Source organism: Eubalaena glacialis, chromosome 2 (genome assembly GCF_028564815.1).
Source record: "Eubalaena glacialis isolate mEubGla1 chromosome 2, mEubGla1.1.hap2.+ XY, whole genome shotgun sequence".
NCBI lineage: Eukaryota > Metazoa > Chordata > Mammalia > Artiodactyla > Balaenidae > Eubalaena > Eubalaena glacialis.
In genome coordinates this window covers 155,834,641-155,851,574 of record NC_083717.1, presented here as the reverse complement: position 1 = coordinate 155,851,574, position 16,934 = coordinate 155,834,641, and the positions used below count along the sequence as shown (strand labels likewise).

General features: G+C 38.5%; 1 protein-coding gene across 1 annotated transcript in view; it reads right to left on the bottom strand.

Annotated features, from left to right (window-relative positions):
* HIF1A (hypoxia inducible factor 1 subunit alpha) overlaps positions 1 to 4,497 on the bottom strand; it is a 41,527-nt gene extending 37,030 nt beyond the window's left edge. Inside the window, exon 1 of the mRNA XM_061180883.1 lies at positions 4,136 to 4,497. Within this exon, the coding sequence (XP_061036866.1) occupies positions 4,136 to 4,170 (35 nt within the window). The 5' untranslated portion in view covers positions 4,171 to 4,497. The remainder of the gene's footprint in view (positions 1 to 4,135) is intronic.
* Between the last annotated feature and the right edge of the window lie 12,437 nt (positions 4,498 to 16,934).

The following is a 16,934-nucleotide window of genomic DNA, read 5'->3' as shown; positions in this document are numbered from 1 at the left end:
TTCCAAGGCCTGTAGTAGACTTAAAAATTATCACTATACTTTCACCGAAAATACTGAGCAACAAGAAAATTGGCTTATCTTAGTTTCAAATTCTTTTTCTAACCCTCTAGTTAAGCAGAAAACATACACAACACATACATCATACATACATACATACATACATCACAAATAGCAGAAGGCCGGGTAAAATCCACCAACTGGATAATTAGTCCCAATGTTAAAAAAAAAAAAAAGAAAGGAAGAAACAAGAAAAAAAGAGAGCATTCTTCTTATGAATTAAAATCAGTATCTTAATAGAAACCTAATCCAACAACATATTTAAGTCAGATTATTTTCTCCTACTTGAAAAACAGACCTATGTTAACAATCTCAGACAAGAAAAGAATATAGTATTTTAAATATGTAAATTTTTAAAAATTATATTTTAAGAGGACATGTCTATAAATAAGCACAGTAATCTAACCCAAATCTTTAACATCCATGCATGGTAAGTTTTTTATTTCACCACCAAACACAATAAACTATTATGAGTTCTTCTGAAAAAAATCAGTCAAGAGACTAATCCCCCTCAGCCTCCTATACACCATTCTTAACATAAAACAATAGAATGTAACCACAAAATCTTTACCTTGAGCCCAAACACCATTAGAGCTGCAAAGACGACGGAAGTCAATAGGTAGAAAGATTGGATGTTATCTAAACTGCACAAAATGCTTTGCAGTGGACCGCAGGAATGAACTACCACACATAATCTAAAACAACATGATAATTCAGTAAACACGTACACATGGAAGAGTGCACTAATATAAATTTTATACAAATCGAGCTACAAAAATCAGACAAACAGTACAGGCTTGAAGCCTTGCCTTGAGATAAAAGCCTAAGATCTTACCTCTGGAGAAATTCATAAGTAAAGGACAGTTTTTCTACTATGTAGGCTCATATGTTTTACCACAAGTATTTTATCAAGTCATCATATTTAGCAAAGATTAATATTTATAAAATTGTCTACTCCAAACTGTGGCATCAAGACAAAAAAAAAATGTTTTAAGTTACTGCCATTCCTAAGACTGCAGTGCCTTGCACATACCCTGCTAAAATGAACTGACTAGTATATGTGTTTATGACTCTAGTCTCTAAAGTCCAGAGTAAATTTTTAGTAGCCTGTTTGGGGAGGAAACAAGGGGGTAAGGAAATGTGAAAAAGGGGGCCTAAGGTAGACAGTAAATCAGATGCTCAAGAATAATTGATGCTAGATGCCAACATAATCCAGGGATGTACTGTTTTAACTGAAAAGAATCCCCTTTAAAGTTGTGGATCCAATGATAGTCTTTTCATTTTTAGGAGATATAGAAAAGAAAGTGGGGAGAAGGGGAACTAACACAAAGAAATATTTGGAAGGACTTGCAAAAAAGAGTTTTTAAGTGTTGTGGAAGTTTAAACTAAAACTTTAACAGGTAACACCTATTTTCAAGTATATAATGTCACCAAGACTCCTAAACCAAGCACTAGGCATTATCACATTTAATCTTCATAATAACCACTAAGATGGATGCTATTATTATCATCATTTCAAAAGGAGGAAATAGGTACAAGCATTCAGTAACTTGCCCAAGCTCACAAGGCTAACAAGTGAAAAGGCTAGACTCAGAGGTGTCAGGTTCAAATCTTATGCTCTTAACCACCAGGCAACCTCTTCAAGAGTTTCAAGAGGAAATCAAAGTAAAATTGTAACAAGAAAAAAGTTTACTAGTAAATGAGAGCTTCTTGATTTTTAATGACCAAAGTTAAAGAAGTTAAGGAAAGTCCATTCTCTGAGATTTTACTTTAATGATCCAATAACTATGTTTTGGAAAACACTGAAGGAGTCTGGCCTGAAACCTGAAAGCGAACAATGAACCTCTTGACATTCCACTGAAATCTAAAAATCAACATTAATGTGCTATTAATTAAGTCCAATCCCTACTACTAAGGAATCAACACGAAATTCCCTATGTTAAATCTATTATAACTATACCCAACCTCTGTTCTGATTTTTTCCAGTCCTTCAGCTTTTGAATTTCCTAACCCTCCTTTAAAAAAGACAAATTTGTCTCCCCACCTGCACTCTACAGGCTCACTTAAAATGGAAAAATTCTAAGGAGAAAAATCTCTGCCCCTCAATCTTTCAGTTATCTTTTCAAAAAGTTTTAAAATTATTAGTTAGAAAAGGATAAAAAAACAGACATCTTTAACAAACAACATCTAAAAGTTGATGAGTAGCTACCATTTATTGTTTAACTTAATTTTTCAGTTATAAGAACCTCTGTATTAAGAAACATTAAATCTGATCCAAGTTTGCTAAATTTTCAAATGAGAATATTTTGAAAATAACAAATGTGACTGAGAAAAATCTAAGAACTAGTTTAGACTTGGGAGTGAAGCACAGTAGCTAATTAATTCATTTATATTAAAGCTGCTTATGTGCCTCTCAACTGATGAACTGCAAAGGAGAAATAAGTAGAACATTGCATACAAAAAGGGAGTGACTGGTGCATAACTTCATGCACAATATTAAATATGATTCAGCATATAAGGACAGAATATTGGCAATACATGGAGATGATGTGCCTTAGGTTTACAATATAGCAGCCTCATGATTTCATCAAAAACCTTGTAATCACTTCTGCAAAATTAATTGCAATTAATTCCTGGCAACCCTTGGAATGGAAATCTAGACCTGTTTACTCACTTTTTGAATTTTATACGTGCTTTCTCTGGTGTATACAAACTGCAAACTTATCATTCCATTAGATAAAGACCAAAAAGGAATCCACAAAATAGCAAGAACATAAACAAGTTTATCTTCTGCTGATACTGATTAGGGCAGTTAATCTCTCCCAGACGAGTGGGAGGACTTAACAGTAAAGCCAGCCTACTAACCAGAACTCTTACCATAAATCTTCAATTCCTTAAAATAATTTCCTCAAAGGTTAAAATACCAGAGTGGACCAAAAGGTGGGAGTGGAGGTGGGTCACTTAATTCCACTGGTTGGACTCACAATTCTTAATCCTATAATGTACCACTTAAGACTCAAAATTCAAGGTGTTTTAAAACTTGCATTAAGTTCTAACAGGATGATTATTTACTTCGAGTATATTTTAATATACTTCAATTTCAGGAAAATGAGGCAGGTCTGTCCAAAAACTTTGCAACATTTTACTGCTGCATTTCATTTGCTCTGATCATATACTTTTCTTTCAATCTCATTAAAAGTGTTTGCCTGAATTTAGCCAGCCGCTACGTTTTCACTAAAATATTTCCAAGAATGAATGAAGCATATAATTCGCTTATAAAGTCTGGGCTCTCTTGACAGGTGATAGAAAGTATCCAATTCTGATGTTCTCATTAAAATGTTGCCATTCCCCTAATTTCCCGTTACTCCGACTCTCGCTCTAGGCAAGTTTTTCAAGGCGATTAAAACCAAACCAAACCAAACCAAACCTGCACGTGCAAACTAAAAAGTTAGCATCCCAGGCCATCGCGGCAAATCCCTAATGCACAAAGGCAAAGACACGCCTGGCCGGACAACCACGGGGCAAGATCGCATCCAACCACGCGAGCCCCTGGGTCGGAAACCCAGGGCCCCGAGCCCACAGGGAAGCCAGGACCTGCGTGCAGGGGCCGCCCCGGGGCCGAGTTTTCAATGGAACCTGAGAGGATGGGGGCGGGAAGGAGCGGAAGCTCGGGTGCAAGCGGCGGCGACCAAGCTGCGGCTCATTTCTCTTCCCGGGGTTTTCAGGCTCGGGGAAGTCCACCCGGAGTGGGGCACGGGGCAGGCTGGGGGTTTGAGGCGGGTAAGGAGGGCGGTGCGAGGCCCGGGCGGCTGGGAGCGGGGGGCGAGCAGGGCCCAGCCCCCGGCCCCCGGCCCCTGAGAGCACTTTCGACGCGTCTCCCACCCCCCACGACAAGATGGCGACGTGGACAGTGGGGGAGCCCGGCCGGCGAGGCTGGGGGAGAGAGAGGGGAGGGGAGAGAGGCAGAAACAAAAAGGCGGCCCCCCGGAACGCGGAGGCCGGCCCGCGAGCCCCCGGCGGCGGGCGGGCAGGCGGGAGGGCCGGCGGAGAACGCGGCCGGCTGGGGGAGTGGGCTTACTTTTTCTTGTCGTTCGCGCCGCCGGCGCCCTCCATGGCGAATCGGTCCCCGCGATGCCTTCACTGCCCGCGGCCCCCAGGCTCGCTCCGGCCTAAGCGCTGGCTCCCTCCACACGCGGGGAGGGGAGGAAAGGCAAGTCCAGAGGTGGGGGGTGCGAGGCGGGAAACCCCTCGTGAGACCAGAGGCGGGAGAGCAGACGGCTATCGCAGGGGTCCAGGTCCGGCTCCGAAGAGCCTCCCCTGGGGCAGCTTGTCAGGGCCCGGCCCAACGCACTGGCGAAAGCGGCAGCGAGGGCGATCCTCGCGTCCCCTCAGACGAGGCGGCTCTGTGCACTGAGGAGCTGAGGCAACGGCAGGGGGCGGGCAAAGGCGGAGGCGCGCGGGAGGGGCGCGCGATCGCGCGGGGGTTAGGGGGGAGTGTCGGGGGCGCGCCCGCCCGCGGAGCACAGGGCGCGCACACGCAAGCCCGCCTCACCTGAGGGGTAGGCGGGTTCCCTGAAAGCCAATGGCGAGCGACGCAGGCGGCCAGTCCCCACCCCAGCCCACGTCTGTCTCAGCCAATCAGGAGGCGGTCAGCTGAGGCACAGCTGGGACGCGCTGCCGAGCTCACGTGCTCGTCTGTGTGCCGCTGCGGAGGAAAGAGAAAGGAGATGGGGTGCGGCCAGCCTGGGTATGGGGACTCTGCGCCTTCTCCTAGGGGAAGCACTGGCTGGCTTTGGGAGGCGCTGCTGAGAAGGGATTTCGGTTTTTGGGTCCCAAGCCTGCATCACACTTCCTGCTCTCGGGGCAGCAAGTCTCCCGCTGTCTTTTTCTCCGGCAGCTGTGCTGTGCAGGGTTGCCGCGCGCTCTGCCAAGTCTCAGTTTGAAAAAGCAGACTTTTCGCTTCGTGGCAGCAAACCCTTGGTCCCTTTGCTCAGCTGTGTTACGGTGGGGTCTTTCTTCCCAGGTTACCCAGCCATGGGCCATGTCACCGACCGCAGCCTTTGCCATAGAACACTAGGCTACTCTCTTTGTCCCCTAAGTTTCTCAGTGATGAAGTTTGATTGCTGAGTAAATACGAATAAAAATATAAAATAAACTCCTCTTGCTGTAAACCTCTCAAGGGAAGTAGTTAAGGTAGCAGGAACTCTTAAAATCTGAAATGATTTTAAGCATTACAAATAGATATAAATGACTTTAATAAAAGAGCATAAACCCGAATTTCAGAAAAAAAGTAGGAAAAATGGTTTTAGGTTGACATTTATTTTCTTGTTACTTTTCAAAGAGTGGAAAATAATCTTAGATGGATTTAGAAAAAGGGGAAGACGACCCTTAGTTCGAGACTTACCACCTTGAATTGAGTTCACTGTGTAGACAGGAAAGAGGAAGGAGACTCCAAAACCCACACCGAGACCTGAGCAGGGGACCTCAACTCGATATGGTGGCAGCCACTATTGCCTGTTTGCTAGCATGACTTTGCAAGCTCCTGGATAAGACTTAATCACTTTTTGGCTTTTGAAGCATACATTTCAAGCCTGTCAGTCTTTTAAATGAAAAAGAAACGTGTTTTGAGCCAAACAAAGAAGCACTGCACACATATCTCCAGTTGGCACTAGATTATTTTACTTCTCACCTTTGCCTTAGTAGTTATATTGTTACAATCTAGCTTTGGGTTATAAATTAATGTGGCTGTCTGTAGTAGATTTCAATTATATTGTCATGTAAAAACAATGGTCCACGTAGCATAAGCATTAAACTCTGATAAGACAAAAATCAATTCACATAACACCTCTTCTTAACTGGTCAGCAGATCCAGAGATATGGTTAAAGATTGATCTTAATGCTACTTTTTTTTTTTCCAGATCTACAACACTGAATGATACGTCTTCTTGAAAAGTAACATGGGAAATGCCTGAAAAGAGGAAAGGACCAAAAATAATTATTCATGTTTTTCTTTTTTTAATTGTGGAAAGAATAATTCTGTAAATTACAAACCTTTTAATTTAAAATTCTGAAAACTCAGTGTTAAGAACACTGATGCCAGAGTCAAGAGTGAGCTTGAGTACAGGCTCTGACACTTTCTAACAAGTCATTTAACCTCTCTGTGCCTCAGTTTACTAATTTATGTCTATGCCATAGAATCCGGGCATGATTAAATGAGATAATACATGTAAAGTACTTAGAACAATACCTGGCACATAGTAAACTATCAATAAATGTTAGCCATTAGTATTGTTGGTGGTCTTGTTTTCATTATTCTTATCTTTATTATTACCCCCAAACTTGTGCCTCTGCTCGTGATAATTACTTGGGCTTCTACCGCAGTTCAGCCAGTTTTAACTTCCTAAGAATGCCAATTATGTTAATGTAAATTCACATATATTCTCTGTTTTCAACTGTGGAAGTGCCCATAGTGTTCCCACCCTTGTATATGAGCATGATTGCAGAGATCTTCAATCATTTCCTCTCTCATTATGCTGGTGAGAAATTCTCTCTGGCCAGTGATTATAGCCAACGGGTATAGTGTTTATTACAACAACAACAAAAAGTGAGCCTTTTGTAATACCAAATCTAAGTCATTTTTAAAAGTTTAAAGCAGAATGATAATCCAATCAGCAAAAGATATTTTTGAATAGTCATTACATTTGCTTCAAAGTTCAATTTTCCTTTCAGAAAAATGTATAAAATATGGTATTTTATGTGTGTATGTATACATATATATGTGTATACTCACACATATGAACATGGAAAGCGGTAATATTCAACTTGTTTTCATATAATTACAAAGTAGCTAAATAGTGTTCCCTAATTCAATCAATCCTGTTAAATAACAGAATTCTAAAAAGCAAAACTTTCTATGGGGTAAAATTTTAAATTATCCTCTTTATAAACACCCATTAATAAATGCATTTAAGTTATTATAATGTGAATAAACCTTAACGAACAATCTTACTTAATTACTTTCTAATCTTTGTAAGTGTCCAAATTTCATTCCAAGCCACTTTGCAGAACTTTCTAAGTAGACTGAAAGATTACTTGCGAATGACTCAATTGACCCTTAACCCATATTTATAGTAGTAAGTTAGTTAGGCAGTGACTCAGGAAGAGGCAGGGTAAAACTTGAAATCTAGATTAGTACTAAATAACATAGAGCGTTGAGCCTTTTAAAGAGTGAAACACATCAGATTCAGATAATTTAGAATGTATCAAACTATATAAGAAGACCTAGTGGTCAATAAGTGATTCTTGACTCATTATTATCCTTAGTGTTCCTCCTCTCCTCCACCTTGATCTATTCTAAGAACAACGAAAAAGCATATCATTTGGAAGGAAGTGCTTAGCAGATAATAGACATTAAAAGTCTTTTTTTTTTCTTTCAAGGATCAAAACAGAAAATAAATATGTATATTTGTCTGAATTTCTGGAGAATAAGAACAGACGGAAATTTTGACACTAGCACTTTTCAGTTATGATAGACATTTTAAGCGTAAATTTACAAAGGAATGCCAAAGGATTTTCAGTTTCTGGTCCAACATTTAAAGAGCTTGGAAGCATCCATCCTTGCAATAAGAAAAAACAGCTTAACAAACTGAAAACCAACAACTCTTCTTAGATCCACCAGGGAAATGAGGTCACAGGGCAAACTGCTGCCCTGAAACCTGGAGAGACAGATAGACAGATAGAGAGAATCATAGCTTACCAGAGGATCACAGTTTACCAGGAGCGGAAGCCAGAAGCTGAAGTCAACATCACAGTTGGAGCCAATATCAGTAGGAACACTTTAAACTGCAAGTGAGGAACTGCTGGGGGCTCTGTGTGGACCAGCTTGAGAGTTAAAAACTACAAAGGGGTTTCAGCCTTAGAGGGGCCCCACAGCTTTCTTGAGTTTCAACTCCAGGAGCCTAACAGATAATCACTGTGAAGATCTGAGGAAAATCTCTTGCTTTTTGCACAGCTAGAGAAGAAATTACCTTTTTGAAATACTTTCAGAGCACTCTGTTCTTAATAAGATCTGTCCTCAAGGGAAGCTATTTTACCAGAGCCTAACCTACCTTAGGGAAGGGGAACACTAAACTCCAGCCCCTTCTAGCCTTCAACATGAGAGAAGGGAAATACTCAACTCAGGCTCACAAAAAGGCTGAGCCCTAATCATAGGATTATAGAATGCTTTCCCTCTGCCCACACCTTACCATACCATACCACCACATCAGTAGGGCTCCTGGGTAATAACAGGGGATTAGAGCTAAAAGAACTGCAAACCTCAGACCCTATTTAAAGAATCACTATGGATATCCGAAAACAACAAGAGAAACAAAAACAAGGACACTAGAGAAAATTTTAGCTTCAGACACCACAACTACAGCAAAAAGTAGCATAGCCTATCTCCTTGCCAGACAAACATAAAGCTTCATCATAAAAGCCTATCTACCTAAGTTCCTTTTACCTAATATACCATGTCTGGTTTTCAACAACAAAATTATAAGACATGCTAAGAGACAAAAAACATAATCTGAAGAGATAAACCAAACATTAGAACCAGACTCAGATATAGCAGAGATTTTGTAATTATCAGACCAGGAATTTAAAATAACTGTGATTAATATGCTATGGGTGCTAATGGAAAAAGAACAACATGAAAGAACAGATGAGTAAAGTAAACAGAGCTATGGAAACTCTAAGGAAGAATCAAAAGAAAATACTAGAAACTGAAAACAATGTAACAGAAATAAAGAATGCTTTTGATGGGCTCATCAATAGACTGGACATAGCTGAGGAAAGAATGAATGAGCTTGAAGATATGTCAATACAAATTTCTAAAACTGAAATGCAAAGAAAACAAATTAATGAAAAAGATGGAACAGAATAAGATCTGTGGGACAATTACAAAAGATGTAATCTAACTGTAATAGGAATACTGGAGAGGGAAGAGAGAGAGAGGAGCAAAGAAATATTTGAAGAAATAATGGCTGAAAGTTACCCAAAATTAATGACAGACACTAAACCACAGATCCAGGAAGCTTAGAGAATACCAAGTAGGAAAAATATCAAAAAGTCTGTTCAAACTGCAGAAAATCAAAGAGAAACTCTTGAAAGAAGTCATGGGGCAGAGGGCTGTAGTGGAAATACCTTACCTGTAGAGGAGGAAGGATAAGAATTACATTGGATTTCTCTTCAGAGACCATGTAAGCAAGAAAAGATGGGTGAAATATTTAAACTGTTGAAAGAAAAAAACCACCAACCTAGAATTCTGTACCCAGTGAAATTATCCTTCAAAAATGAAAGAGAAATAAAATTGAGAAAATTTGTTGCCAGTAGATCTGCCTTACGAGAAATGTTAAAAGAAGTTTTTCAGAGAGAAGGAAAGTAATATAGGTTAGAAACTCAAATTTGCATAAAAACCAGAAGAGTGTTATGGAACGAATAAATGAGGGTAAAATAAATTTTTTAAAAGTTTTCTTATTTTTGGTTGATCCAGCAAATAATAGTTTGTTCAGAAAGATAATAGTAAAAGTATAGTTGATGATTATACTTTATAGATAAGTGAAATGAATGACAGCACTATTAAAAGGAATGGGGGGAAGAATTGGGAAAACCCTATTAAAAGACATTTGCACTACTGGTGAAGCAGTATAATGTTATTTGAAAGTGGACTTGGATTAGTCATAAAAGTATATTGCAAACTCTAGAGCAACAAGTAAAATTTTTTAAAGTATAATTGATATGCCAAGAGAGGAGAGAAAATGTAATCATATAGAATGAATCATATGGAAAGCCTCTTTTTAAAACCAAAGAAGGCAGAAAGAGAGTGGAAGACAAAAAAGAAACAAAGAACAAAGGCAATAAATAGAATTCCACAGAATCAACAACAACACAAACAGAAAAAGTCCTAGAATGAATAAGTAATGATAGCAAGATTGTGGGATATAAGGTTAATATACAAAAGTCAATTGCTTTCCTAAATAAAGAAATGAGCAATTGGAATTTGAATTAAAAACACACAACACTATGAACTATAGTTAATAATACTGTATTGTATACTTGAATGTTGCTATGAGAGTAGAGCTTTAATGTTCTCACCATAAGAATAACAACAACAACAAAATGGTAATTATGGGACGTAAAGGATGTGTTAACCAACCTTACTGCTGTAAGAATTTTGCAGTATATACATGTATCAAATCATTACATTGTACACCTTAAACTTACATAATATTATAAGTCAATTATATCTCAATAAAATGGGGCAGGGAGGCTGTGGGGACACAAGACTGTTTACATTAGCTCCAAAAAAAAAAAAAAAGAAAGAAAGAAAGAAAAAGAAAAAAAAAGAAATACTTAGGTACAAATCTAACTTACTATGTACAAGACCTATGTGAGGAAAACTATAAAACTCTAACGAAAGAGATCAAAGGTCTAAATAAATAGAGATTTCACGTTCATGGATAGGAAAACTCAAAACTGTTAAGATGTCAGTTCTTCCTGCAATTGATCTATAGACCCAATGCAATCCAAATCCCCAGCAAGTTACTTTGCAACATCAACGGACTGATTGTAAAGTTTATACGGGAAGGCAAAAGATCAGAACAGCAAACACAATATTGAAGAAGAACAAAGTAGGAGGACTGACACTACCAAAATTCAAGATTTACTATAGAGCTACAGTAATCCAGACAGAGTGGTATTGTCAAAAGAGAAGACAAATAGAACAATGAAATAGAATAGAGACCTCAGAAATAAACCCACACAAAAATAACCAAATGATCTTTCACAAAGGAGCAAAGGCAATCCAATGGAGAAAGAATAGCCATTTCAACAAATGGTGCTGGAATAACTGGACATCCACATTCAAAAAAATGAATCTAGACTCCAACCTTATTACACCTTTCATAAAAATTAACTCAAGATGGATCCTAGAGAGACTTCCCTGGTGGTCCAGTGGTAAAGAATCCGCCTTACAATGCAGGGGATGCAGGTTTGATCCCTGGTCGGGAAACTAAGATCCCACATGCTGCAGGGCAACTACGCCCACGCGCCACAACTACTGAGCTCACGCGCCTCAATGAGAAAGCCCAACTGCCGCAAACTACAGAGCCCACATGCTCTGGAGCCCATGTGCCACAACTAGAGAGAGAAAAACCCTCACGCCACAACTAGAGAGAAGCTGGCACGCCTCAAAAAAAGAGCCCGCGTGCCACCATGAAGATCCCACGTGCTGCAACTAAGACCTGCCGCAGCCAAATAAATAAATAAATATTTTAAAAAAATAGATGGATCCTAGACCTGGATGTAATATGAAAACTATAAAATTTCTTGATGATAACATAGGAGAAAATCTAGGTGACCTTTGCTTCAGTACAAAAAGTGTGATCCATGAAAGAAAAATAACTAAATTGGACTCCATTAAGTTAAAAACTTCTACTCTGCAAAAGACACTGCTAGGAGAATGAAAAGTGAAGCCACATACCAGGAGAAAATATTTGCAGAACACCTATCTCATAGAGGACTTCTATCCAAAATATACAAAGAGCTCTTAAAAATCAACAATAAGAAAATAGATAACTCAATTAAAAACTGCATAAAAGTTCTGAACAGATACTTCACTGAAGAATATATACAAATGGCAAACAAGCCTATAAAAAGATGCTCAACATCATATATCATTAGGGAATTTCACATTAAATAGCAATGACATACCACTACACACTTAAAATGTCTAAGATCCGGAATACTGACAACACCAAATGCTGTTGAGTGCATGGAGCACTAGGAACGCTCATTCATTGCAGGTAGGAATGCACAATGGTAGAGCCATGCTGGAATACAGTTTGCTTGTTTATTACAAAGCACACATAGTCTTACCATACAATCCAGCAATCATGCTCCTAGATATTTACCCAAATGAGTTGAAAACTTATGTTCACACTAAAACCTGCACATGAATATTTATAGCAACTTTATTCAAAATTGCCAAGAATTGGAAGCAACTAAAACTTGCCAATAAGTGAATGGATAAATAAACTAGGCCACATCCAGACAATGGAATATTATTCAGTGCTAAAAAGAAATGAGCTATCAAGCCACCGAAAGACATTAAATGCATGTTTAAGGAAGACCTTAAATGCATATTGCTAAGTGAAAGAAGCCAATCTGGAACAGCTTCATTCTGTATGATTCTAGCTATTGATATATGACATTCTAGAAAAGGCAAAACTATGGAGACAGAAAAAATATCAGTGGCTTCCAGGGATTAGGGGGAGGAGAGGAGGGATGCATAGGTGCAGCACAGAGGATTTTTAGGGCAGTGAAACTATTTTGTATGATACTCTAATGGTGGTTACATGACATTATGCATTAGGCAAAACCCATAGAAATCTACAGCGCAAAGTGTGAACCCTAATGTAAACTGTGGACTTTAGTTAATAATGTGTCAATATTGGTTCATCAATTATAACAAATGTACCACACCAATACAAGATGTCAATAATAGAGGAAAGTGGGTTTGTAGGTGGAGGAAGAGGGAGTATATGGGAACTTTCTGTTTAATTTTTCTGTAAACCTAAAACTACTATAAGAAATAGTCTATTAATTATAAGAGAAAAAGGGAATACTCTTCCAAAGTCAAGTTTTCATATATTCCTGAACAAAGCAAAAGGCTTTAATTTGTAGCAATGAACCTTGATGAAGCATCCCTTTGAATAGAAAGGAAAGTGATATTTGGATATTTTTCCAACATCAAAGTTAGTTGAAAGATTCTGAAAAGCCACAGCTTCATAAGGTTTTTCATTTCTAGAAAGGAAAGACATAAGAGAAAAAAGAACAGTCTCGTCTTTGAAAATTAATGGTACTACTACCTCCTGATCCAAATAACTACTTAAAGGATTTCAACTTTTTTTCATCTGTATATAAGTTGGTACCTTAATAAACCGAAGAAAGATGTTTATTAAGAATCTGTCTTGCCCACTTCCTAGCCCCCATCCCAGACCACACCAATATGTTAGCATAGTTAAAATATATCATTGTTTCATTCATTGATTCAATATATATTGTAGCCATTCTATTATGGGCCAGACATATACTTTTTGCTTAATATGCAGGTTTGTGTGCCATTATAGAGTATAGAGAGGTTTTGATGGACAGAAACTTTCATCTTGGCAGCCCCAGAATGTAGGATGCTAACCAGTACACAAGAACAACCATCTCTTGAACAGCAGCCATATTCTAAGCACTGTGCTAAGGATTTTTAGGTGTGCTCTTTCATTTAAGCACTAGGACAGCCCTATGAGATAGAAATTGTGGTGGTCCTATTATGGCTCAGTAAGCTTATGGTCAAAGAGCTAAAAATACAAAGTCACAAAGTTAGGAATCAGTGGAACCATGCCACTCCTTTATGCTATTCAAACTGTGATACCCGTGTGGCAAAGAATGCTCAAAGCTGTGGAAGTCAGGGGTGGGGAGGACAAAAACATAGCGTCAATTTTAGAATGAGGAAAAGTTGAGTAATATAACTATGTGTGTGTTTGTGGATATGTTATGCATTTGGCTAGAAAAAAAATCAAATACAGCAAATGAGCAAATACAAAAAAGTTCTCCTGACTTCTCTTCCCTCTTCTTTCTCTGTAGAGGGAACTGCTGTTACCAATTATTTTTTTCTACCCAGAAATATTCAATTCATATACCAAAAATTCTGTCTTGTGTCCTTTCCTTTTTGTACAAATGATAGACTAGTATAGACTTTGTCCATCCGTTGAATTTACTTCATGTGACAAAATTGTTTGTAGGTTATTTTTTATCCATTTGTATAGATCTAATAATTTCAATATTTACAATAAACAGATGTACAACGAAGCAGAATGCAAAATCACAAGAATTTTAAAGTAAAACTAATGTAACGTTAATATCTATGAAAAAGATCTTTTACATTTGATTACAAATAAAATTGGGTTTCTCTATGTTAGCAGAGACATTCAACAGCTAGAAAGACAAACTTTTATATTATAGTTTGCTTTGGGAAAACCCTACCATGGCAATTTCTGTTTGTGAAAGCTATCAACCTTAAATGAATTACAAATAGAGAAAATTGCTTTCTACCTATACTCACTATTCTAACCAGTTAAAAAATTATTTTTTCTTTCCTTTGTCCTTACTATCTCTACAGCAACTACTCTGATTTTGCATATCATACATTCTATTTTTCAGCTTCAAGGATATGAAACCTCTTCGTTGTAAATAACTAACAATTTCAAAATCTGGTTCAAACCAGCTTAGCTGCATCTGATTTTTATGAAAATGAAGGGTGAAAAGTACACTATGAATCTAAGCATTCTAAAGTAGGAGTTTTAAGAATTCGCTTACTAGATTTTGAGCATTTATAGTTGTGATATGAATTAATATTATATAATTATTCCTTATTTGGGGCCAAAATTCAGATTTGCTCACACATCTCTAGAGGAGAAAATCTTCAAGTTCTATATACAGTCTGCTGAAGTTCTGCCAAAACCCTGCTAAACGATAGCTCCTGCTAGACTGTGATGTTCCAGAATTTCTGTGCAACTCCATCCAACTCTGTTTCAATGCTACAAGGAAAACTTTTTTTATATATATATAGTAATTCAGGCAGTCAGATGACTGAAGGTAGGTGAGAGAATCCCAAAATAAGTCTTATGACAGAAGTGCTTACTTTTATAAACTGTGCAATATAGTCATCCTCTCCAAAACAACTGTGGTTTCTATCAGGAGGAAAACACTACCAGAACATTAAAGATGCCAGTGAACACGCCATTTAAAAGGTATTTTTCTTCCAGATAATAATTTCCACTACAAGTTGTAACTTTTTTAATACAGGGATTTAAAAAAATAGGCATTTTAATTAATTAATTTATTTATTTTGGAATAGGCATTTTTTTTTAACATCTTTATTGGAGTATAATTGCTTTACAATGGTGGGTTAGTTTCTGCTGTATAACAAAGTGAATCAGCTATACATATACATATATCACCATATCTCCTCCCTCTTGCATCTCCCTCCCACCCTCCCTATCCCACCCCTCTAGGTGGTCACAAAGCACCTAGCTGATCTCCCTGAGCTATGCGGCTGCTTCCCACTAGCTACCTATTTTACATTTGGTAACGTATGTTTGTCCACGCCACTCTCTCACTTCATCCCAGCTTACCCTTCCCCCTCCCCGTGTCCTCAAGTCCATTCTCTACATCTGCGTCTTTATTCCTGTCCTGCCCCTAGGTTCTTCAGAACCTTTTTTTTTTTTTTTTTTTTAGATAAAATAGGCATTTTTAATTGAAAAACTGTGACAGAAAAATTAAAGCAGAAAGAAAAGAAGGATCTTACATTGACTAATATTTATTCTAGCTTGGTTTTCTTTCCATGTGCGCTAAGACACTGGCAACTCATATTTTCCAAACTTTGGGTGGATGATGTTTTCCCTTTGATTCTTTGTGGGTAATGCAGAAACATTAGCTGTTTGGCTCTCATATTGGAAAACTTATAAAGGTTCTTTGGTTAAGTGTGTCAGAACTTGCCTATGAAGAAGCAGAGGCAGTCACAAGAAATTGGTTTTTATATAATGCATGGACTTGCAAAGACAGGTTAGCTACTCTCCTGTGTGAGTGTGAATTACAAGGCAATACCAAGGAAGACAAAGCTTCACAGCATTGTCTTATTATCAGGACTCAGGATACTGAACATGTACTATGTGCCAAGGTTTGGGGTGGATCTTGAGAATTACAGACATTGTCTCTCATTATTTCAATCAACACCTTCTAGCCCCGACCCTCACTTCCATTCTCATTTCCTGTCCACTCTTCCAGGATTGTGAGGGACAACAGGAAAACAATCCAATTAGTTGTTAAAAGTTTTTGTATTTGGACAGATAAGCATCTGGATCCATGACCTGACTGTTCCCTCCACACTCCCCATGTGACCAAGCAGCAGAACATCTATGATACTTGCTTCATGGATGTTCTCCAAGCCCTTTCCCAATCCTGTTAGCAACATCTGTGGCAACTAGCTTCAGGGACAAGAGTTTATCTCAAGGTCTTGTTGACCTGGTACTTCCTTGATACTTTCTGTTGGAGCAAAGACAATCCCAGAGCTTGGCTATCCTAGGACCTGCAGGAGGACATAGCTGAGAAGATTATGTGGTGGGAAAACAGGAGTCCATACTGAAAACTATTATATTGGTGTCGTGGTGGATACACAAGTAGATCCATATTTCAAAACACATCAAACTCACATAAAATGGATTTATATTACTGTTTGTAAATTATATCTCAGTAAAGTTGATTAAAGTTTATACTGTCATAACGAGGCTCACCACCTGTCCACTGATCCACTCTTCTAACTTCTGACCCTTTACTTGGTATCATTCTCACCAGGCTATATTTCACCCATCAATTCGTTGATCACCAGAATGTTGTCTACACCCTAGCCTTTGGTTGTTCATCTCAGCTCTGTCTATGGCCCATTGGCTCCTGGCTCCCAGCTCCATTTCTCAGAGCTTTACACACCCTGCTTTCACTATTCCAACCAGAAGAATATATATAGCAGCTAATGGTCAGCTGGCGCAAAGGAGAAGAATCCAGAGGATAAAATAGCTGAATGAATTCTGTCTGCTCCAAAATGTGGAGGGAAAATAAAATGGCCAGACGCAGATGTTAAAAGCTGGCTCTTTTCCCCTTCTGCTCTACCAAGTGCTGCTGCATGTTTAGGAGATGAATGCCGCCAAGGGTATAAGCAAAATATGTGTTTCATTCAATACAAGGTAGATGTGAAACATAAAGGTGGTTCTCATATTGCATGTGGGCTT